Source organism: Lepisosteus platostomus, chromosome 10, assembly GCF_059453375.1.
Source record: "Lepisosteus platostomus isolate fLepPlt1 chromosome 10, fLepPlt1.hap1, whole genome shotgun sequence".
Taxonomy (NCBI): domain Eukaryota; kingdom Metazoa; phylum Chordata; class Actinopteri; order Semionotiformes; family Lepisosteidae; genus Lepisosteus; species Lepisosteus platostomus.
Genome location: NC_142620.1, coordinates 50,646,544 through 50,665,246, shown reverse-complemented (window position 1 = coordinate 50,665,246; position 18,703 = coordinate 50,646,544). Strand labels below are relative to the sequence as shown.

The following is an 18,703-nucleotide window of genomic DNA, read 5'->3' as shown; positions in this document are numbered from 1 at the left end:
AGCTTGCTCTCCATGAGACACACAGACAGGGAGAGAAGCTGGGGGTCAGAGCGCAGGGTCAGCCATTTATACGGCGCCCCTGGAGCAGTTGGGGTTAGGGGCCTTGCTCAGGGGCCCAACGGAGAAGGATTCCTCTGCCGGCCGCGGGATACGAACTGGCAACCTCCCAGCCACAGGAGCAGATCCTGAGCCACAGAGCCACCCACTGCCCTCCACAGCGCCACCTGTACCACTTGGTCACCTTTTCCCTTCGCTTCGCCATCCTATAGCAGGGAGGTTGGCCCTCAACCAAATGGCTTAAGCCAAGTTTTCACAAAACTCCATGAACGATTCTGTTTTCACACACAGACTTCCGCTGCCTTCATTCCTCGTGTCTAAACCTTGAGGGCTGCTGTGTCTGCAGGTTTTCCTTCCAGCTCAGCTCTTAGTTGGTTTAAATGAGCAAAATGAACTCATTGTGGAATTAATTGGGCCAGTTTAACATCTTCCCCCAGCTGTTCAGAGACCCAGAAAAACCTGCTGACACACTGGAGACCCCTGATCCTACGTTTCAAGTTGTGGATAGCTAACTACTACTTGATATGACTTTATATGACCCTTATTTCTCTTCAGCTATGAGAAAAAAAATATTGATTACTTGCAAAACACTTTAAAATGCACACCGTGAAGGCAATCATTGATTAATTCACTGATTGATTGGTTGATTGATTCGACAGAGATGATGAATGCTGAGAATTAGGAAGGAAAGCTCTTGCGTGGGAGAGTCAGAATTGTTGCTTTTATGAAGGCGTTCCCCTTATTGCTTTGTCTGTCACCAACAAGAAGAAATGAGTTGTTTCAGGCCGGGCGCTGCCTGCTGTGACAGTCCTTCAGGGACAGCTGACAGCTGCTATCCAGATGAAAAGCTCGTGAGAGGCAACGGGAAAGGGCTGTGCTGTCACACGGTACTCCAGAACACGTCGCTATTCCAGAACACACCACTGACAGCCTGACTCGAAACGGGGGTCGCTGACATTCGGAAAAGCCTCAAATCACCTCTGTCTGCAGGTGGCCTCTGCCCGAGGTTGTCTCGCGGTCAGAAAACGAGACGTGAGGAGACGCAAGGACAGAGCGAGAGTCCGCTCTAGTTGAAAAAGAAGCAGCAGCCTCTCGCCAGCGAAAAAAAAAATCCAAGTGCACCTGCCTCTCCGTCAGGAAGTGTTCATTCGGTTTTCCAAAGTAATTTCCCATTGCTGACAGCAGACACAGGGTCAAATGCGTTTCCAGACACCGCTCACGGTGTGTTTAAGACTGTGTTCTCCCCTGTTCATCCAGGAGGGAGCAGACAGCCTGCCTGCTCGTGATCTCCACCAGATTCTTGCCTTCGAAGGATGAGATCGCAAAATTGCTCTGAGTGTAAAGGATGATAGTTGTAAGAGGTGTGATTAGTGGGCTTGAAGCCATTCTTCTGATGGGAAGATGTGTGAATGTCTTTGTATTTGTGTGTGTAACGGAACAAGTAAAGGCTTATTCCCTGCTGAAAAGGGAAGAAAAGAAACGCAACGTTTCAGCTGCCGGGGCCGTTTTTTGGGTGTGCCTTCAAAGAAGGCTCCACAGCCGAAACGTTGTGTTTCTTTTCTTCTCTTTTCAGCAGGGAATAAACCTTTACTTGATCCTTTGCAGCCTGCGCATGCTGACGCAGCTGCCCACCTGAACTACAGTATGTGTGTGTAACTGACTCCGGCCTCTGAAGGAGAATCAGGACTCAGCAACACTGCCCCCACTCTTAATCAGCCGGCTCCACTAATAACATAATGAATTAACATTCCTCTCTGTTGTGACAGTGAGTAACTGTGCAGGCAGGGTCCCGATAAATCCCAGGACACTACTTGAGAGATGAATTGAAAGATTTAAGCAGGGATGTGGCAGGCTCAGACTTTTTCTGGTCATACGTTTTTTAGGGAAAAAAAGCAAGAATACTCAGACAGTTTTGTTAATATGCCACAGAAGGAACTCAATGCCTCTATGCTCAACATGAAACGTCTGGCCTGGGTCTGGTTTGTGAACTGTGATTATTCCGTTACACTTGTAATTAAAAGGGCTTTTCAGTCAAATGAGGCAAAGCAGGTATTTTATTTAATGCTGCTCTTTTCCCAGTGTGGGCTGGCTTTCACCGAGCTACATTCTCTGAAGGGAATAAAACCCAATTAACAGCGCAAAGCTAAGCTAAGCTCTTTTGTAGGTAGGGGCAGTTAACATTCCCATTAGGTGCATGATCGCTTTACTGTGTGAAATTAGCCTCACTGCTCAGAGCACCACCTGTTCGTTTTAATCTTTGGTAGGAAGGTCCAGACATGCAGGAAAGGAGCTAACTGTGCATTTAGCTCAAATTCAGACATCCTTCCTGACCAGCAGGGAGGGAAATGGAAAAGAGAGTTCATTTTCTCTTCGATACGTACAGTACTGAAAATCCAGCGTTTAAGCAAATTTAAGCAAAATCAGAGAACTTCGAAATGCAAAAGATTAAGAAAAGGGCATAAGAAATGATACAAGGTAAGTAATTTAATTTAAAATCTGATTTCAGCCGCCTTAAACTCCTCAGCCCTGATGTCTTCCTGAAAATGTACAGGTAAATACACAGAATGTGCCAAGGGCTTTTGTGGTTGAGTTAAGATTGTATTGCATGTGAGGTTTTCCTTGACTGACTTCTTGAGTCCTTTTCAACAGATATCAGGACGATAGCGCACTTCATCAATAGGTCCATTCCCCATCCAGTAGGATCTAGACTGTGCTTCATATGAACCTGTGCATTATCACATCAATCAATTATAGCCCTAATATGAAAATTCAATTTAAAGAGACCTAGAGACCCTGTAGGCCCAGGGTTATTGTCTGTGGTCTAAATCCAATGAAATATTTGGCGCAAGAAGAGTGAGTAGTTTAATCAGCCATCTTATTCGTGTTCTTCTAACAGTTTGCCACTAGGGGGCAGAAGAGAATTACTGATTACAGCTGCTTTTATAGCCAAAGCTTTGTCATGCCCTCTAGGCCTTTACATTTCATTTATAAATTTAACTGATGTTGTTCTGCAGAAGGAGGAGTTCTGGCCCTGTTCTGCACATGAACATGCTTCCTTCAGCTGTAAGGCTGTCTGACTGGGAGCCAGGTTAGAGCAAGAGACACTTGAGAATTCATCAGCATTCCCCACACGTTTTCCACCCCTGAAAGGAAGGGCAGAATCTTCTCGTGTTTTTGTTAGTTTCTCCGGAAGCGGTGGCTCTGTGGCTCAGGATCTGCACCTGTTGCTAGAAGGTTGCTGGTTCAAATCCCGCAGCTGGCAGAGGAATCCTACTACGTTGGGCTCCAGAGCAAGGCCCTTAACCCCAACTGCTCCAGGGGCGCTGTACAATGGCTGACCCTGCGCTCTGACCCCCAGCTTCTCTCCCTGTCTGTGTGTCTCATGGAGAGCAAGCTGGGGTATGTGGAAAGAGAATTCCTAATGCAAGAAATTGTAAGGGTTAATAAAGTGATGTTAAACTCCAGCTGCTCCGGGGGGGCTGTATAAATGGCCGATCCCGTGCTCTAACCCAAAGCTCCTCTCCCTCTCTGTGTGTCTCATGGAGAGCAAGCTGCGGTAGATGGAAAGACAAACTCCTAATACGAGAAATTGTATATGGCCAATAAAGTGATCTTTTTTTACCTGTTTGCTTTTCTGTGTTATGGACCAAAAGGACATGGTACTGTAGGGTAGAGTGGTAGTTAAATATTACCTTTCCAGTCCATTGATTTATGAGCTTTAAACACACGGATTTCACAGAAAAGGTTAAAGTGGGGAGCTGTGACAGTGTACGTCGGCTGCAAAGGAACAATTAAAGGTTAATCCCGCTCTGAAAGGAGAGAGTTTGTCACCTCTCATCTGGGAAGAAATTTACCAGCTGAAACACGTTGCTTCTTTTCACTGTTCAGCGTGGGATTAACCTTACCTGTTCTTAGTTCATAAATCATTCACATGGCATTATATCAGATGAGAAGCAACTGGTTTTATCAAATAGTTCAGCTTTGGACACAGCAGAAGGTTTCTCCTTCATGAATAAGGCTTTTGTGTTTCAGGGTGTGGGAGTCACTTGTTCTTTGTGTCTTAGAGGGTGGGTTATCACAGAAAGGATTGTCAGGAGGGCTTGGGGGGGAAAAGCATTAAATAGCTCTAATAGTGTTCAACAGGTGCTTTTCCATTAGAGATCTGTCACTTGTCGTGGAGGTATTCATACAGTAGCTGTGAAAAACACAACAGGCTACTCCAGTAAATTGAGTTATAGGTATTTATTAAAAAAAATAAGTAGTGATTCTCAATTTAGGAAATGAAATTTCTAGACTCCCTAGTGCACTCGAGGGAGCACTTACTGGAAATTGCACGACTTCCTTGTTGTTCAGCTATTCCTTGCATCTTTCTCGACAGCAGGAAAAGGTAACCCTCCAGTGGGCAGCCTTGGCATTGTCCTTGGTGACGCCAGTAACCCAGACCATTCTGGGGACTTTCCCTGGCTGTGCCCTATTGCTCAGAGCCATGAAAGTGGACAGGGGCGTGACATCACTGCAAAGCTATGATATTTCTGATTAAGACAATGACGCCCCCTCGGTTTAGAATTACATATGGAACCTTTTCCTGCTCATGAGCACACATGTGGACAGTCCCCATCCCTGTGGAGCTCCTCGCCTCAGGCTGTCACTGCATCCCCTCATCCCTGCAGACTCTGGGAAAGACGAGCTCCCACCATGCTCTGACTGAAGGGTACAGCCTGCTGCAGTTGTATCTTTACCGACCAGTCGGCTGTGTTCGGAACCTGCTGTACCGCTTGTATGCAAGAAAGACAATTCTGAAGTACCTGAAGTGCTAAACTTGCATTTCTTGGTACAGTCATGGTTTCCTCTGAACTAATATACATTCAAACTCATGCAGTCTTTCCACCCTCCAGACATACATGCAATTTTCTGCAGAATCAAGTCAAAGCCAAGCAAATTAATCACATTTGCTTAAAAGATTAGTGAGTCTCTGAAGTGAGTTATGTAACCTTCCAGCTTTGTTACTGTGTAAGCGCAGTATCAGATATTCTCACACAGCCACCCCCTCTTGATCATTGCTTGTGTCTAATATCTTTCTTAATTAAATCATCTAATTATGATTTGTATTATATTCTAGTTTCGGTAAATAATAATCACTCTGGACACAGGGCTGTATTTTCATTCTGCGTCTGTGAGGGGTCTGTGGACCACTAAATGGCATGCAAAAATCAGCTCGTGCAAGAGAAGGCATTCTCTCCTTAATGAATTCCATTAGCTCCCTAATTAACGCAACAGCAGGGGCTCCATGCACTCTGCTGCTGCAATGGAATTGTGGGTACAAGTGGCCTTGAAGGCAGCACAGGACACTCAGCTCCTGCCAGTGCAAGAGCATTGTGGCTGGGGTTCAGGCCTGAGAGTTCAGGTTCTTCACTGCTGGGCAGTGCTGCTGCTATTGTTACTACTACTGTTAATAATTGTTCACTTTACACAGGTTTTACTTCGGGCGGTGTGGTGGCTCTGTGACTGAGGATCTACACCCCTGGCTGGAAAGTTGCTGGTTCGAATCCCGTGGCTGGTAGAGCAATCCTACTCTGTTGGGCCCCTGAGCAAGGCCCTTAACCCCAGCTGTTCAGGGGGTGCCATATAAATGGCTGGCCCTGTGCTCTGAGCCCATGCTTCTCTCCCTGTCTGTGTGTCTCATGGAGAGCAAGCTGGGGTATGTGAAAAGACATTTTTTTACCACCTGTATGCAAAACCCTGCATTTGCCTACATTAAACATAATCGTTCAGGTGTTTTGTCAAGACTTCAGTTTAACTACACCTTTTTTTCATTCTAATAGTCTTAAAAGTAAGGCATCATTTACATTTTGCTACACTGCATATTCCCGCCGAAACAGAAACGCGCTCTCTGGGAGGGGGCAGTACTTAATGCCGCGTATAAAAACATCTTTACCCGAAGCGTCTTGGTGAAGGAAGTTACAACACCGAGCGACAGGCGAACCGCGGGCGCACTTCAAGTCTCTGTCGGTATTCCAGGGATCGCCGGAGGTATTGTCTTTCTCATTTAATTACTGTTGCTTTTAATCTAACAAATAAAACACATCGTGAACTGGGACATTTTAAAACATCCCTACACCCTCTTTAAAGCATAGGTACAGTGAAAACGAATACACAGAACTGTAAATAATAAATCTTGAATATTGTTGTACATAATAGTGTGAACACTGTTTTTTTCCCATGTATTGTGAAATCCCTTGGTTCACACTGCTGAGAAAAACTCCAATACATAATTAGTTAAGCTCAATATTCCAACAGTCTGTTTAACTGTATCTTATATACATTTGTCTTGATGGATATAGGCATTAAACTACATTTAACCTGTTGGCAATGATTCATAGCAGAAGACCAGGTGGAGAAGGGATCGAAATGGACTTGTAAAATTGCTGCGCTCTTTGATACCCATGTCAAGACTAGATCTGTGCAGTTGGCGAACGATTCGTTCGTTCTGAATCATGGCAGTGACTCGTGAATCAGGTGATCCGTTCACTGCTTCCGAAGGATGCGCTCCTTCGCTTCACTAGGTCACTAGGCTCAACGAGAGGAATCGAGCGTCGAGCCAGGCGAGTCTGCGCAGGGCGTATTCTGATCTAAACACTTTCAAACTGTGAATAAAACACACTCCCCTCTTCTTAATGAGGTGTGCCAGTTTAAGGGCTGGGTATTTCAGACGGCTGTATTGATTCGCCTTTGGAAAAATTCCCGAATTATATCAGACTGCAATAATTGTACTAAACACCGGATACATCTGCAGACTACGTATTGCTTTCTGTTTTAAAGTTTCAATACTACAATGTGTATGTGATGTATATCTTCATCTTAAAATGCAAATATGCCCTAGTGTAGGCAAATATAGTGTGCTATTTTATTAGCTTTCCACGATCATTTCACTGTTACAGATTTAACTTGAATTGATATGTTTCGAAATAATAATTCATAAAGTGTCATGTTACTGATTTATTATTTTCGATGTTTTTCTTTAATTGTTTCGCCTTTGTTCGTGCGTTTGTAAAAGCTCTCGCCTTGTTTATTAACTAATCTACTTCTTTAACTGATTTTTTTGCTAATTCGGCATAATGCAATGAGTATATTTACAATTGTATTCATGTTTTCCAGCCTTTCACCCTGCAAACAACTGTACGTGACAAACAGCTACAGTTGCCCCTAGAAATGATTTCGTACAGACATTTTACAAAAACTATTACCATGTTTCTCAAACCACATATCTCTTCATGCAGAAGAATGAACACGACCAGGAATCTCAATTGTGCATTACAGTACATCCTATTTTCCATTTAGGTTCTTAAGTGAATATGCCTAATTTAAGCATTTTTTCTTGGCGAATCAAATGAACGAATCGTTTGAATCGATTCGCTGAACAGAACTGAATCAGATGAATCAATTCACTAAAAAGATTTTAACTGTCCAGGTCTATGCAAAACCACTGTGCTGTACACGGTCAGCGCTAAAGAGATCACTTTCCGTTAGGCCGCCGGACTTCCTCCTGAGCGCCCTCTTGTGGACTGAAGGCGTACTGGTGACCCCCAGTGTAAGCAACTCCGATCACATCACAATATTTAAGTTAAACATGTTTTTAGGAAAAATACAAAACGAATACGTGTAGGAAACAAACACTAATTGGAATGTATTATGTCTGTAACAAATTGTTTATAATTGTATATGTGTGAAAAAAGGAAATAAGAACCATTTACGAGTCCCCACAGGCAGTTACCAGAGAAAGCAGCTTTCAGTATATTTGGCCGACCAATCAGACTTCCAGTTCGTCAGGAGGACTCTAGGGAGCAATGTATGCTGCTCTCAAGTACAGCTATAAATCAGGACTTACCCTTTGCTGTTTTTATGATTATTCTGTCTGCTTTGTTCTAAGAAGTCTGTAATGTTGTTCTGTTATGGAACAGCTGAGGCTGACTGCTCTGACTTCTCTGCAGTAAGCCCTACAATATACTGTATATACTGTATGAAAATGGTGAAAAATAGTTGCAGGTAAATTTGTTTTTAAATACATTTTTGTCGTTTTTTTTATTTTTCAATTTTTCAATTTCAAGGTTATTGTTCCCCAAAGTATTTTCAGATCAGTGTAGCACTGCTTAGTTTAAGTACGATTGAGTCTTTTCCCAACAAATAGAGGTTTCAGAAGGCTTATAAATCCTGCAGGATGGTGGGGGAACAGAGCAGCTGAACAGATCCTTCAGCACGTTGCTTAATGGCCCAGCTCACTTCTCTGCCAATGTCCGTTACTTTGGCTGCAATCTGGGTGTCAGTTGGAGCCCTGTGTCCCACTAGCAGGGACCTGAATCTGAGTGTTGTTTCTGTTCTTACAGTACTGCTGTTTAACTGCTCCCTAGTGGGGGGGAGTCGAGTTGTTCTTGCAAGTAGGATGGTTTTAACACTGAGCCAGCCCCCGCCACACTTTACGAGTCTGATAATTCTTGTAGCTCCATAACCATCCCAGAATACCCCTCTCTTTGAGAAGAATTCGGTCAAGGAGGGTGCAGAGAAGCAGCAGTATCTCGATCATCCTTGAGGTCAGTGGTTGGTCTCTCTCCCCCCAGTCACTCAGCACAGGATATAAAATCACACAGCATCCAGCTCAGCCCCAGCCCTGAGCCCCAGGAGCGAGAGAAGCCGAGAGTCCAGAAGAGAAGGAGCAGCAGATTCACTGAGGAAGCAGACATGAGCTCTTCGCTGGCACAGCTGGGCACCTCCTACAGGCAGCAGGGCTTTGTGTCAGGGGTGCCAGTGCTGAACCAGGAGGAGCTGGAGACCACCAGAGAGGCTTTCAGCAGGCTGGAGAGGGAGTTCGGTAAGTGAGGCACCCAGGGAGGGGGCAGAGTGTCTGATTTGAGGTTCATGTGGTTAAGATCTCTTTGCCTGATACTGTACGTCCATCAGGATCACCCCAGAGAAGGTACCCAATCAATCACTGCAACTACAGTCATTCAGGAACACTGGCCAGTGGCCCTCTCTAACACAGTGCACACCCTGCACAGTCAGGTCAAGCAGATCAGTTCTGTTAGCGCTGCAGTGTTTCCGATTACTGTCCCACTGTAGGTTATTTTTGTTTTCAAGGGGTGAAATTGTGGGAACATATTTTAGATCAGTGGTAGCACACCCTAATCATACAGGGCCATTTTTAATGTCTTCCTGGAGGCCCTGAAAACTGAGGCTGTTTTCTCTGATTCTGGCTTGAGGAGCTCTTCCAGTTGAATTGCTAGTGTCTCAGATTGAACACTTGGATTGAAAAAAAGCCAGGTGGCGGTTTGATTGGTAAGCTTCATTGCGCACATGTGATGGGGTGGTTGTGTGTCCTTGTACAGGGAAAGAGTATGCTCAGTACAGCCTGCACAATGTCCACCTGCAGTATGGATGGGTTATGGACTTGGCCACGCACCCCAAGGTACTGGAGCTGGTCAAGGCCATTCTGGGACCCGATGTCATCCTGCTCGACTCCCGCTTCATCTGCAAGTACCCTGTGGCCCCACACAGCAGTCCTGGAGGAGGGGAGGAGAGTGACCGTTCTGACAGCAAACCAGAGCAACTCAGCAGCACCCCCGGTGTAGACTGTGGGAAACTCAATACTTCCCCCTCTGAGCAGCAGGGCACCAGTGACCTCCCTTTTGTGGCCTGGCACCAGGACATTAGGTTGGTCCCATGTGATCTCTACAACAGGGAGCAAGGATAGGCAGCCTTGGCTCTTTGAGTTCTGTACCAGCCTATGTGCCAATTAATATTGAAATATTTAAGTACATAAATACTAAAACGTTAGGGTCAGTAAATATTCATAGGTCAGTTAGGATAATATTAAGTTTCTGTGGGTCTGAAGTCCTGCAAAGGAAAGAAATGAGATATAAGCCAAGAGCACCCAGTTTGTGATGGACAAGACATAACCAGGGCGTGTGTGCTGAGCTTCATGGGAGTTGTAGTGCAGTGGTGACCTTGCTGTGATTGGTTGCAGGTACTGGGGCGTGGCTGGGGGTCCAGTGCTGTCGGTGTGGCTGGCTCTGGATGACTCTTTTAGAGAGAACGGAGCCCTGCAGGTCATCCCAGGTACTGCAGTCTAAGACATTGGGTCCGAGGTTTCAGGTTTATCGGTCTTGCAGTTGGTTTGTGTTGACCTGTATGCCAGTGATTCATTTTGAAGTGATTATGAAGGTTGATTGTTTTCATTTCTGAATGCTTTGAGGACAAAAGGGTTTCTCCCGTCTCTGGTTTTGATTTTGGGGGGTTGTAAGCTCTGCGAGTTGTCTGCTGAGCTTGTTGTTTGACATCACTCTGCCCACAGGCAGCCACACCCTGGGGATTCTGCCTCACCATTCTTCGGCACGCTCTGGGAACATGCTGTCTACCAACCAGGAGATACCAGAACATCTTCTGACTGACAGCGCTCAGCTCTGTCCCTTGCAGGCTGGGCAGATGTCTGTAAGTGTCGCTGCAGGCTTTGCTTTCAGAGAACAAACCCAAATCTCGGCTGAGCAGAAGAGGATATAGGGAATAAGTAGAAAAGGTTTTTCATAGGTGCATTGGTGTTTGTGCTTTAGTATGTGACTGTGGGTGTCATTGCTCTAACCCCTGACCTTTAACCCCATGACCTTTGTCCCAGGTGCATGATGGGCTGCTGGTGCATGGCAGTGAGCCCAACACATCCAGCAGGAGGCGCTGTGGATTTGTCATCCGCTTTGTCCCCACGTCCGCCTTTCCTGTGCAGGTGAGTGACTGTCCCTCACTGGAACCAAACAATTCCAACTTCCCTGTCCCTGAGGGCCCTAACGCATTACATGTGAGCGTCACAGTACCTCCGCTTTGTACATGATCATCTGCATTTCACTTTGCATAGTGCAGAAGTCCAGACTGTGACAAAGACTTTGCCAATGTCTGAGCTGCACCTTTCCCTTCCTGGCAGGATCCTGATCGCCCGCGCCACTTCCCCGCCACTGTCCTGGTGTCTGGAAGAGACCAGTTCAAACACTTCCCAAGCAGCACGCCAACAGCTGCACTGTGCTGAGCTGAGATGAAGAACAGGCTTTTGCACGGGTCTTTGTGGCTTGTATGATGTTTGCATAATGAGAGCCACACCACTGTCCAAATGATTAATGTTTCCTGCATGAAAATAAACTGTATTGGTATTGTCTTCCAGTTTTGACTTTGAAGCCATGTTTATATCCTTCTGTTGGTACATGTGGAGGCACAACAAGAGTTCCCAGCCAGAATCAGACTGACCCCCAGTGTTTTAGTGCAGGAATTTAACTCGAACGTGATCACACAGCGTGTCAGGAGTAGGGTAGCAGTGACCTCAGATGGTTCAAATGAGAACTGCACTTTCCTTCAAGCATCTCGTCCTATCATTTTCATTTTTATTACTGCTGCTTTGTGACATTTACTGGCTCAGCTGTCGCGTGTCAATGTTTATAAAAGCAGCGATATCCCCTGCCATTCTCGAGATGCTCTTCTGTCTTTACTGACCCAATATAATCGAGCAAATATGAGTTTTATCATCTTCGCGAGTTATTTTCTAAGCCGGAGGTTTCCTACCAGCATCTGTTAAATCTCAGTTCTCACATATTTTCACTTCCTCATATCGTTGCACACTGCAGCCTGACCCTCCAGGTAGTGGTTTAATAAATGTAACAGTAACAGTAATTAGAATGTCCTAAGGGTTAATATAAGAGGGCTGATCTCCAGTGTCCTGGCCTGGGCTTCAGCTTTCAGCTGTTGCGATGGAAAGGGTGGGCCTGATGGTTTTACTTCTTGCTGAATTCCATCAAGTTCAAGTATTGCATTAAATTGGCTTCTTTGGCCAGAACACTTCTTGGGTTCTGTGTTCACAATATGCGATATGGCTCAAAACTCTGGATCTCCCCTCCAAATGAAGTGACTCAATGCTTCCTTGGATGCACAAAAAAAATATTTCAAACCAGCACTTAATTTAGCCTGTACAATTGTGGCTTGATTTTGCAGTGTATCTTGTGTTTTCCATACTGCACCTTGAGGTGGATTTTACAAGATGCTAGGAAGTCAGATGAGATTCCAAATCTCTTTTACACAGCAGGGTGAGATTGACAACACAAACTTTCCAAATCCCACAAACACACACAGCTGTTTCCCAGGCCACACTGTTTGCCGGTGTGACTCTCATGCCTCTGGAAAATATGATCAAAATCAGAGCACTTTTTGGGCCACCTGGATAATGAGCAATATTTGTGTTACTGTGATACTTTATAAAGAGAAGGAAAATTAAACACGTTCATTGGTTTTAACACACAAAATCTGACCTTGTTCCTGTTCCATAACAGTGACTAGATACAGCAGCTATGTAGAGGTGTAGTTTGGCTTGCATCAAAAGAGGAGTCTTTTGTACTATAGCAGATATGTTCCCTTGTTTCTGCACCAGCTTTCCATCCTTACAAAATAGGGAACAAAATGCCCGCCCTGCTGGTTTCTAGTTCTGCAGGTTCCCTGCACTCAGTCAAGGAACATGTGTGCAGGTGTTGTAAGAATGTCTCCACAGTTAGTGGGCACGGCCTGTTCTCCAGACACATTGCCAACAAAGAAACGTTGCTGCTGTGTCAACTCAGAATGCAAACCAGGAAGAGGCAATGGCACCATGCAGCCAGTCAGGAGCACTGATCTGTCACTATAGCAGCCTGGAACAGGTCCCTGTACAAACCCTGGCCGTCAGAAACAAAGGAAGTCTGAGCTCCTTTTAGCAGCAAGGTGCCAATTTGCAAGGCGGAAATAACCAAGCAGTTAATAAAGGAGAACAGTGACCTCCATACTTAATCAATTTAAAAATGAATCTGAATTGTATCAGTTAAACCATATTTAATCAACACATTTAATCAGACGGGATGAATTCACCGATAGTTTCACTTTCTTTTTATTGAACGATGACAGAAAACTCACACATTAAATACACACACAGGGGTAACACAAACATGGCATCTGAATCAGTTTACGTTTAGCAGGTATAAGCTACAAAGGAACAGGTAAAGGTCTATTCTGTGCTGAAAGGAAAAGAAACAACACTTCTTCAGAAGTCGTACTGTTTTGTTATTCAGACTCGAGGGCTAGCTGCGTCTGTCCGAACATAACAGTGTCACACCTGGAGAAGGCCCCACAACCAAAATGCTGTGTCTCTTTCTTTATCCATTCAGCATGGAATAAACCTTTACCCGTCCCTCTGGATCAGTTCTCCTCGTTTCAATGCCCAGCTTGTACACGACACTGCAAAGACACTCCACTTGGAGCAGGCTGATGGAGGGCGTGGCCCCTACCTAGCAGGAGCATTCCAAGGAACATGAGAAAGCCAGGATGAGCCAATCAGGGTGTAAAACACAGCAACACTCGATTTAACAGCCAAGGGCGTAAGAAACTGTACACCCCTGGGGTAACTCTTCCACGGGGGGGCCGTGACCTCCTCAAACCACCACTGTAACGCCTCTCTCACGCCTCCCCCGAGCTCTCTGGTCCAGGGGGCTCTAGGCCATCTTGAGGACGTCGGCGACCATGACGCCGATCCCGTCGAAGATCTGGTGCAGCGGCGCGTTGCACATGAAGGCGCTCGTGGTCACCAGCTTGTTCTTCGCGTCCACGTGCACCTCCCCCACGTCCCTGTTCACGTGCTTGCAGCCCATTTCCTTCACCGCGGCCGCAGTTCCCGCGTACGGCCACCTGGGGGCAGAGCAGAGCAAGGCGGGCGGGTCAACGGCCGCGGTCACGCCAAGAGCCCGCTTCGGGGAGCCGCGGTTCGCGACAGCCGACCTGCACAAGCGACTTTAAAATTGGCCATCTTCGGTGGCTCACTATCAATTCAAACAGGAGATCTAATGCGGTCCTTGAAGGTGGCCTGCGCACGTGTACTTCACGAATGACATTTGTTTTTCACCTAGAGGAGCAATCTGCGTTTTCCCTAATGGTGAGTCACCGAGGATGGCCACTCAAAGGGGAACTGCAGTCCCAATTTCTCAGACCAGTGATTAAACCAAGTTACAGAATAAGTTCTTTGACGTTATAGATTTTTTAAACCAATTTTATATTAAGCACAAACTCTCCGCGGTCGAGAGGGAGAGTTCACGAGAACCGCGACATGAGGCGGCCCTTCCTGCTCACTAGTCACTGTACATTTCAGGGTTAGAAAGAATCGTCACTGACGAGCGATTTCGAGCCGCAGTCAGAGTAACGCGACGTATGAGTGGAAAAGTCCAGGTTGTGCAGCAGATACTTCCCCGCAGAGATGTTCCCACGTGAGCCGCCTGCAGAGTTGGCAGCTGTCGGCAAACCCGTCTGGAAGTGGAGAGCAATCTTTCCAGTGGACTTACAGAGCTGGATTCCCCAGCCCGCTTGTTCACAGTGGAACAGGGCCACTTCAGCTCTCGGGAAGTTTGGTTGCCTGGTTCTGAACCGCTGAGGCATTACCAGGAAACGCCGTCTACCGCGTGATGTAAATTGGAGGTTATACTCATTACCCTTGTACGCTTTACTTTTATTGCATTTCAAACCGCACTCATCAGTGCCAGTTCTCTCTAACCACGAAATGTAAAAAGAGCGGTGTGGTTCCTCTTTAACTCAGGTTAAAGGCCGCAATTAGACATCCTGTTCTAAGGAACATTTGCGTTCTTGGCTCTGGTGACCATCAGCTCTATGGAACGGACGCTGATGGCCCCACCAGCCCACCGCCTCCTTCCTCACCGGCGGCCCCTCACTCACTTGTCGGACTCCTTGTCGTGCCCCACGGTGACCTCGCAGCCCGGCAGGATCTTGGCGGCCAGGACGGGGGAGATGCAGCAGAGGCCCAAGGGCTTGCCCGCTCTGTGGAAGGCCCGGACGGCGGTCTCCACAGCGGGCCGCACGGTGCACTCCTTCCCCTCGGTGGCCCAGGAGCTGAGGTTCTTCGCCACGCCGAAGCCCCCTGCGCGCGCCGGGAGAGCAAAAACACGCCGCGAGGTCAGCTCCCGCCTGCGGCGCGGCCCGGCCCTCCCCGCAGGAACCCTCTGCTCAGCACTGTGCGATCAGAAACTATGCAACTGAAGAGAAGGCTAAATAAATGTAGCCAGTAGCCAGATCACCCTACAACCCACTGGAGCTCAGCAGGTGTGAGCCTGGCCAGTACCTGGAGGGGAGACCTCCTGGGAAACACTAAGGTTGCTGCTGGAAGAGGTGTTAGTGGGACCAGCATGGGGCGCTCACCCTGGTTTATGTGGGTCCTAACGTCCCAGTATAGTGATGGGGACACTATACAGTAAAAAGGCGCTGTCCTTTAGATGAGATGTCCTGACTCTTTGCAGTCATTAAAAACCCCAGGGTGTTTCTCAAAAAGAGTAGGGGTGTAACGCCGGCATCCTGACCAAATTTCCCCCTGCTCTTTACCAATCATGGCCTCCTAATAATCCCCATCTCCGAACTGGCTTCATCACTCTGCTCTTGGGGAGCTTTCTGAAATGGGGTTCTATGCGTCACTGTATTGTAGCCAGGTCTGTGTGCACAGCTGGTCTCCGTGCATCAGTGCAGCAGCGCACAGCCCTGTGTGACTCACCGGGGATGATGAGGGCGTCAAACTGCTTGGGGTCCAGCTTGGCCAGGTCCGCGATGTCGCCGCGGGCGATGCGGGCGCTCTCCTGCAGCACGTTGCGCTTCTCCTGGGTGGGCTTGCCCTCCACGTGGTTGACCACATGCATCTGCTCCACATCTGGGGCGAACATCTGCACCTGCCACACGGGAAACGTCGGCATCCGTCAGCCGCAGAACGGGAGAGGACAGACCCAGCTACCCCACGAGTCTGAATAACAGGCCCGGGTGCCATGTCTTTAGGAGAGAGCCGTGCAAAACCCCCATACGAAGGTACAGGCAGAACATGTGGACTCCCCACGGACAGACTCCCAAGGCCAGAACCTAGAACAATAAGGCCATTCCTCCCTCCCCTGCAGTCAATAATGTGTCCTTAAGCACATGCTACTGATGAAATATTCACAAAGGCCGGCTATCAGATATCCTGACTGTGTCAGACACCAGCTAAGGAACAATACTGGATCTTAACCGCCATCAGCAGGTTAAAAATTCACCACCAACACCTGCCAGGAAGCAGACCATGAACGGAGAACAGGTACGTTTTGTTCTGCTCGGACTCAAAAGCGTGGGGGGTCGTTGTGGGTGAATGTCATGATAAGGGAACACAGGCACAGACCAGGCTGGGCATTGCCAGTTCTACTGTGGTTCTGCATGAGGCGTGCCTGCCTGCGTGCGTGCGTGCGTGCGTGCGTGCGTGGATCCTTACCTTGGCGCCCGCCCTGCTCAGGTGCACCAGCACAGCAGAGGACTCGTGGACTTCGCTGCCATCGTACACCCCACAGCCAGAGAGAATGACCGCCACTCGTTTCACCATTGCTGCTGAACGCAAAACACACACAGAGCGTCATTAGGACAGAATAATAATAATCCCTCACACTTACATAGCACTTTTCTGGACACTCCACTCAAAGCGCCTTACAGGTGATGGGGATCCCCTCCACCACCACCAGTGTGCAGCCCCACCTGGATGATGGACTAGTACACTCCTCACACACCAGGTCTCAGTGGGGAGGAGAGCAGACTGATGAAGCTAGTCCAGAGAGGGGGATTATTAGGAGGTGATGACTGGTAAGGGCCAGGGGGAAATTGGCCAGGACACCAAGGTTACACCCCTACTCTTTTAGAGAAACACCCTGGGATTTTTAATGACCAGAGAGTCAGGACCTCGGTTTTACGTCTCATCCGAAAGACGGCGCTTGTTTACAGTATAGTGTCCCCATCACTATACTGGGGCATTAGGACCCACATGGACTGCAGGGTGAGCGCCCCCTGCTGGCCCCACTAACACCACTTCCAGCAGCAACCTTAGTTTTTCCCCAGGAGGTCTCCCATCCAGGTACTGACCAGGCTCACACCTGTTGAGCTTCAGTGGGTTGTGAGTTGCAGGGTGACATGGCTGGAATGATCAGTGCAAAAGCAAACGGACACCGCAATACTGTAAAAACGGTATTTAACTGGACTGTGAAGTGTAGTAAGCGCATCTCGCCTGCCCCTGCAGGGATTCTGCCCCTGTCGGTCGAGGAACTGTCACGCCCTAGACAGCGCCACGCTCAAGTTCAACTGGCTCTGGAGTGACGTCACTCCCGTCGCTCGCTCGGCGCGCTGAGCTCCACACGCCGCGCACGGACACGCCAGCTGACTACTAATAATTCATTATAATTTCAGGCGGTTAGCATTTCTTTCTGTTCAAGCGTCCCCTCAGACAAACTAGCGTTTCTCTGCCAGACGGTAGGTTCCCAGGAGGTACCAGAAGTTAGAAAGACTTCTGATAGAAGGATAACCACCATCAAACTCGCAGGCTGTCATGAAAACCAGGTGCTTTTCACAGCGGTAGGGTACCAATACAACTGCTGCTGTGCGTTAACAAGCCAGCAGCACTCTAACCCTTCAGTAACTAGTAGTTCAGATGGGCAGCTGTGTCAGCACGCGTAGGCTGCAAAAAAAGAAGTAAAGGTTTATTCCGTGCTGAAAAGAGAAGGAAGAAAACACACCGTTCCGACCGTAGATGCTTTTTCGGGTGTGAGGGTCCACAGCCGAAACGTTGTGTTTTCTTTATCTCTTTTCAGCACGGAATAAACCTATTACTTGTTCCTTCAGTAATTAGGACGAGAGAGTCCGAATGAGCGATCTCCCATGAGGAGTGGGCGCAGTGTCTCCAGGCCAGGTGTCAGGGAGAGACCTCTGTAAACAGGGCCTGCAGGTAACACGCAGACACCACTGGATTACTTCTGCACAAAACGGGAAATTGCAAGGCACTATTTGGACAAAAACAGACCTAGATCGGACTTGCTCTTGCCTCAGCCTTCAGGAAAAAAAAATCTCTTCTTTATTCTAAGAAGTCTGGAACTATGTAAAGGAAAAAAAAAAGTTGCATATATAAGTCGACATGCGATAGAGAAGCATCCATAACACGTTCATACTGCGGTTTTCTTACCTGTTGAAGAGTTGGTAGCCGGCAGGTAAGCAGAGGTACACACGGAAGAATTTTCCGACTGGGAGATATGAATGACTCTCGCTGCGCTCAGCTGACTTATAGCAGCAGCCGCTGAGCACCGGTGTGGCCGCACCCACGAGGGCGGGGTCCCACGGCTCCGACTCCGCCCACGCGGGCGGGTTTATCTCGCCTTTGCGGGCCTGAAGAACAAACACGGGGCTTTCCGTGCTGCGCAGAACGAGGAAAACAAATTAAAAACCCATTCAGAGTGAAAAGAAACTCGCTGAGTCATTCTTGCTCCGTGCTTTTTTATCATCAGGTTTATTGACAGTACCTGTTCAGACCAAGTCCCCTCACCCAGTCCCAGTCCCAGCGCTGCAGGCCCACACACACCTGCCGGTTTTCATTCCAGTTGAGCTGCATTACCGAAAAAAAAACAAACTTCTGCGAGGTTTTTTAAAATCCCATTTAAGTAGTTTGTGATTGTGTGTTATGTGTGAAATGCAACAGGTAAGACAGCGGTGCGCGCATGATGGAAATGTACTCGGTCACTCTCGCCTCACAGAAGGCAACCCGGACACGCAGAGATCT

General features: G+C 47.6%; 2 protein-coding genes across 3 annotated transcripts; one reads left to right on the top strand and one right to left on the bottom strand.

Moving 5' to 3' along the window:
- The first annotated feature begins 5,929 nt into the window (after positions 1-5,929).
- On the top strand, positions 5,930-11,250 carry LOC148653905 (uncharacterized). Its single transcript, XM_088596993.1, has 7 exons — positions 5,930-6,087; positions 8,670-8,920; positions 9,435-9,759; positions 10,073-10,164; positions 10,400-10,536; positions 10,718-10,822; positions 11,018-11,250. Exons 2-7 carry the CDS (start codon positions 8,791-8,793, stop codon positions 11,117-11,119), a joined length of 891 nt encoding a protein of 296 aa, XP_088453119.1. The 5' UTR covers positions 5,930-6,087; positions 8,670-8,790; the 3' UTR covers positions 11,120-11,250.
- Positions 11,251-12,975: 1,725 nt separating this feature from the next.
- On the bottom strand, positions 12,976-18,268 carry LOC148653904 (glutamine amidotransferase-like class 1 domain-containing protein 3, mitochondrial). Of its 2 annotated transcripts, none has more exons than XM_088596991.1 (5): positions 18,113-18,268; positions 16,385-16,497; positions 15,647-15,818; positions 14,821-15,022; positions 12,976-13,785 (listed from the first exon to the last, which is right to left on the bottom strand). In XM_088596991.1, the coding sequence occupies exons 2-5, from the start codon at positions 16,490-16,492 to the stop codon at positions 13,593-13,595; spliced, it is 675 nt and encodes a 224-aa protein (XP_088453117.1). In that variant the 5' UTR covers positions 16,493-16,497; positions 18,113-18,268; the 3' UTR covers positions 12,976-13,592. The 2 variants fall into 2 exon arrangements, with proteins under 2 accessions (XP_088453117.1, XP_088453118.1); XM_088596992.1 differs by having other exon boundaries at positions 16,385-16,494; positions 18,113-18,249.
- Positions 18,269-18,703: the final 435 nt, after the last annotated feature.

Excerpts from the sequence above, each read along its gene's own strand:
- LOC148653905 (XM_088596993.1), top strand. The coding sequence starts at position 8,791 with ATGAGCTCTTCGCTGGCACAGCTGGGCACCTCCTACAGGCAGCAGGGC. Across the intron at positions 9,760-10,072 it reads GCCTGGCACCAGGACATTAG|GTACTGGGGCGTGGCTGGGG; the intron begins GTTGGTCCCATG and ends GATTGGTTGCAG. Across the intron at positions 10,823-11,017 it reads CGTCCGCCTTTCCTGTGCAG|GATCCTGATCGCCCGCGCCA; the intron begins GTGAGTGACTGT and ends CCTTCCTGGCAG.
- LOC148653904 (XM_088596991.1), bottom strand. The coding sequence starts at position 16,492 with ATGGTGAAACGAGTGGCGGTCATTCTCTCTGGCTGTGGGGTGTACGAT. Across the intron at positions 15,819-16,384 it reads TGAGCAGGGCGGGCGCCAAG|GTGCAGATGTTCGCCCCAGA; the intron begins GTAAGGATCCAC and ends CCCGTGTGGCAG. Across the intron at positions 15,023-15,646 it reads TGACGCCCTCATCATCCCCG|GGGGCTTCGGCGTGGCGAAG; the intron begins GTGAGTCACACA and ends CGGCGCGCGCAG.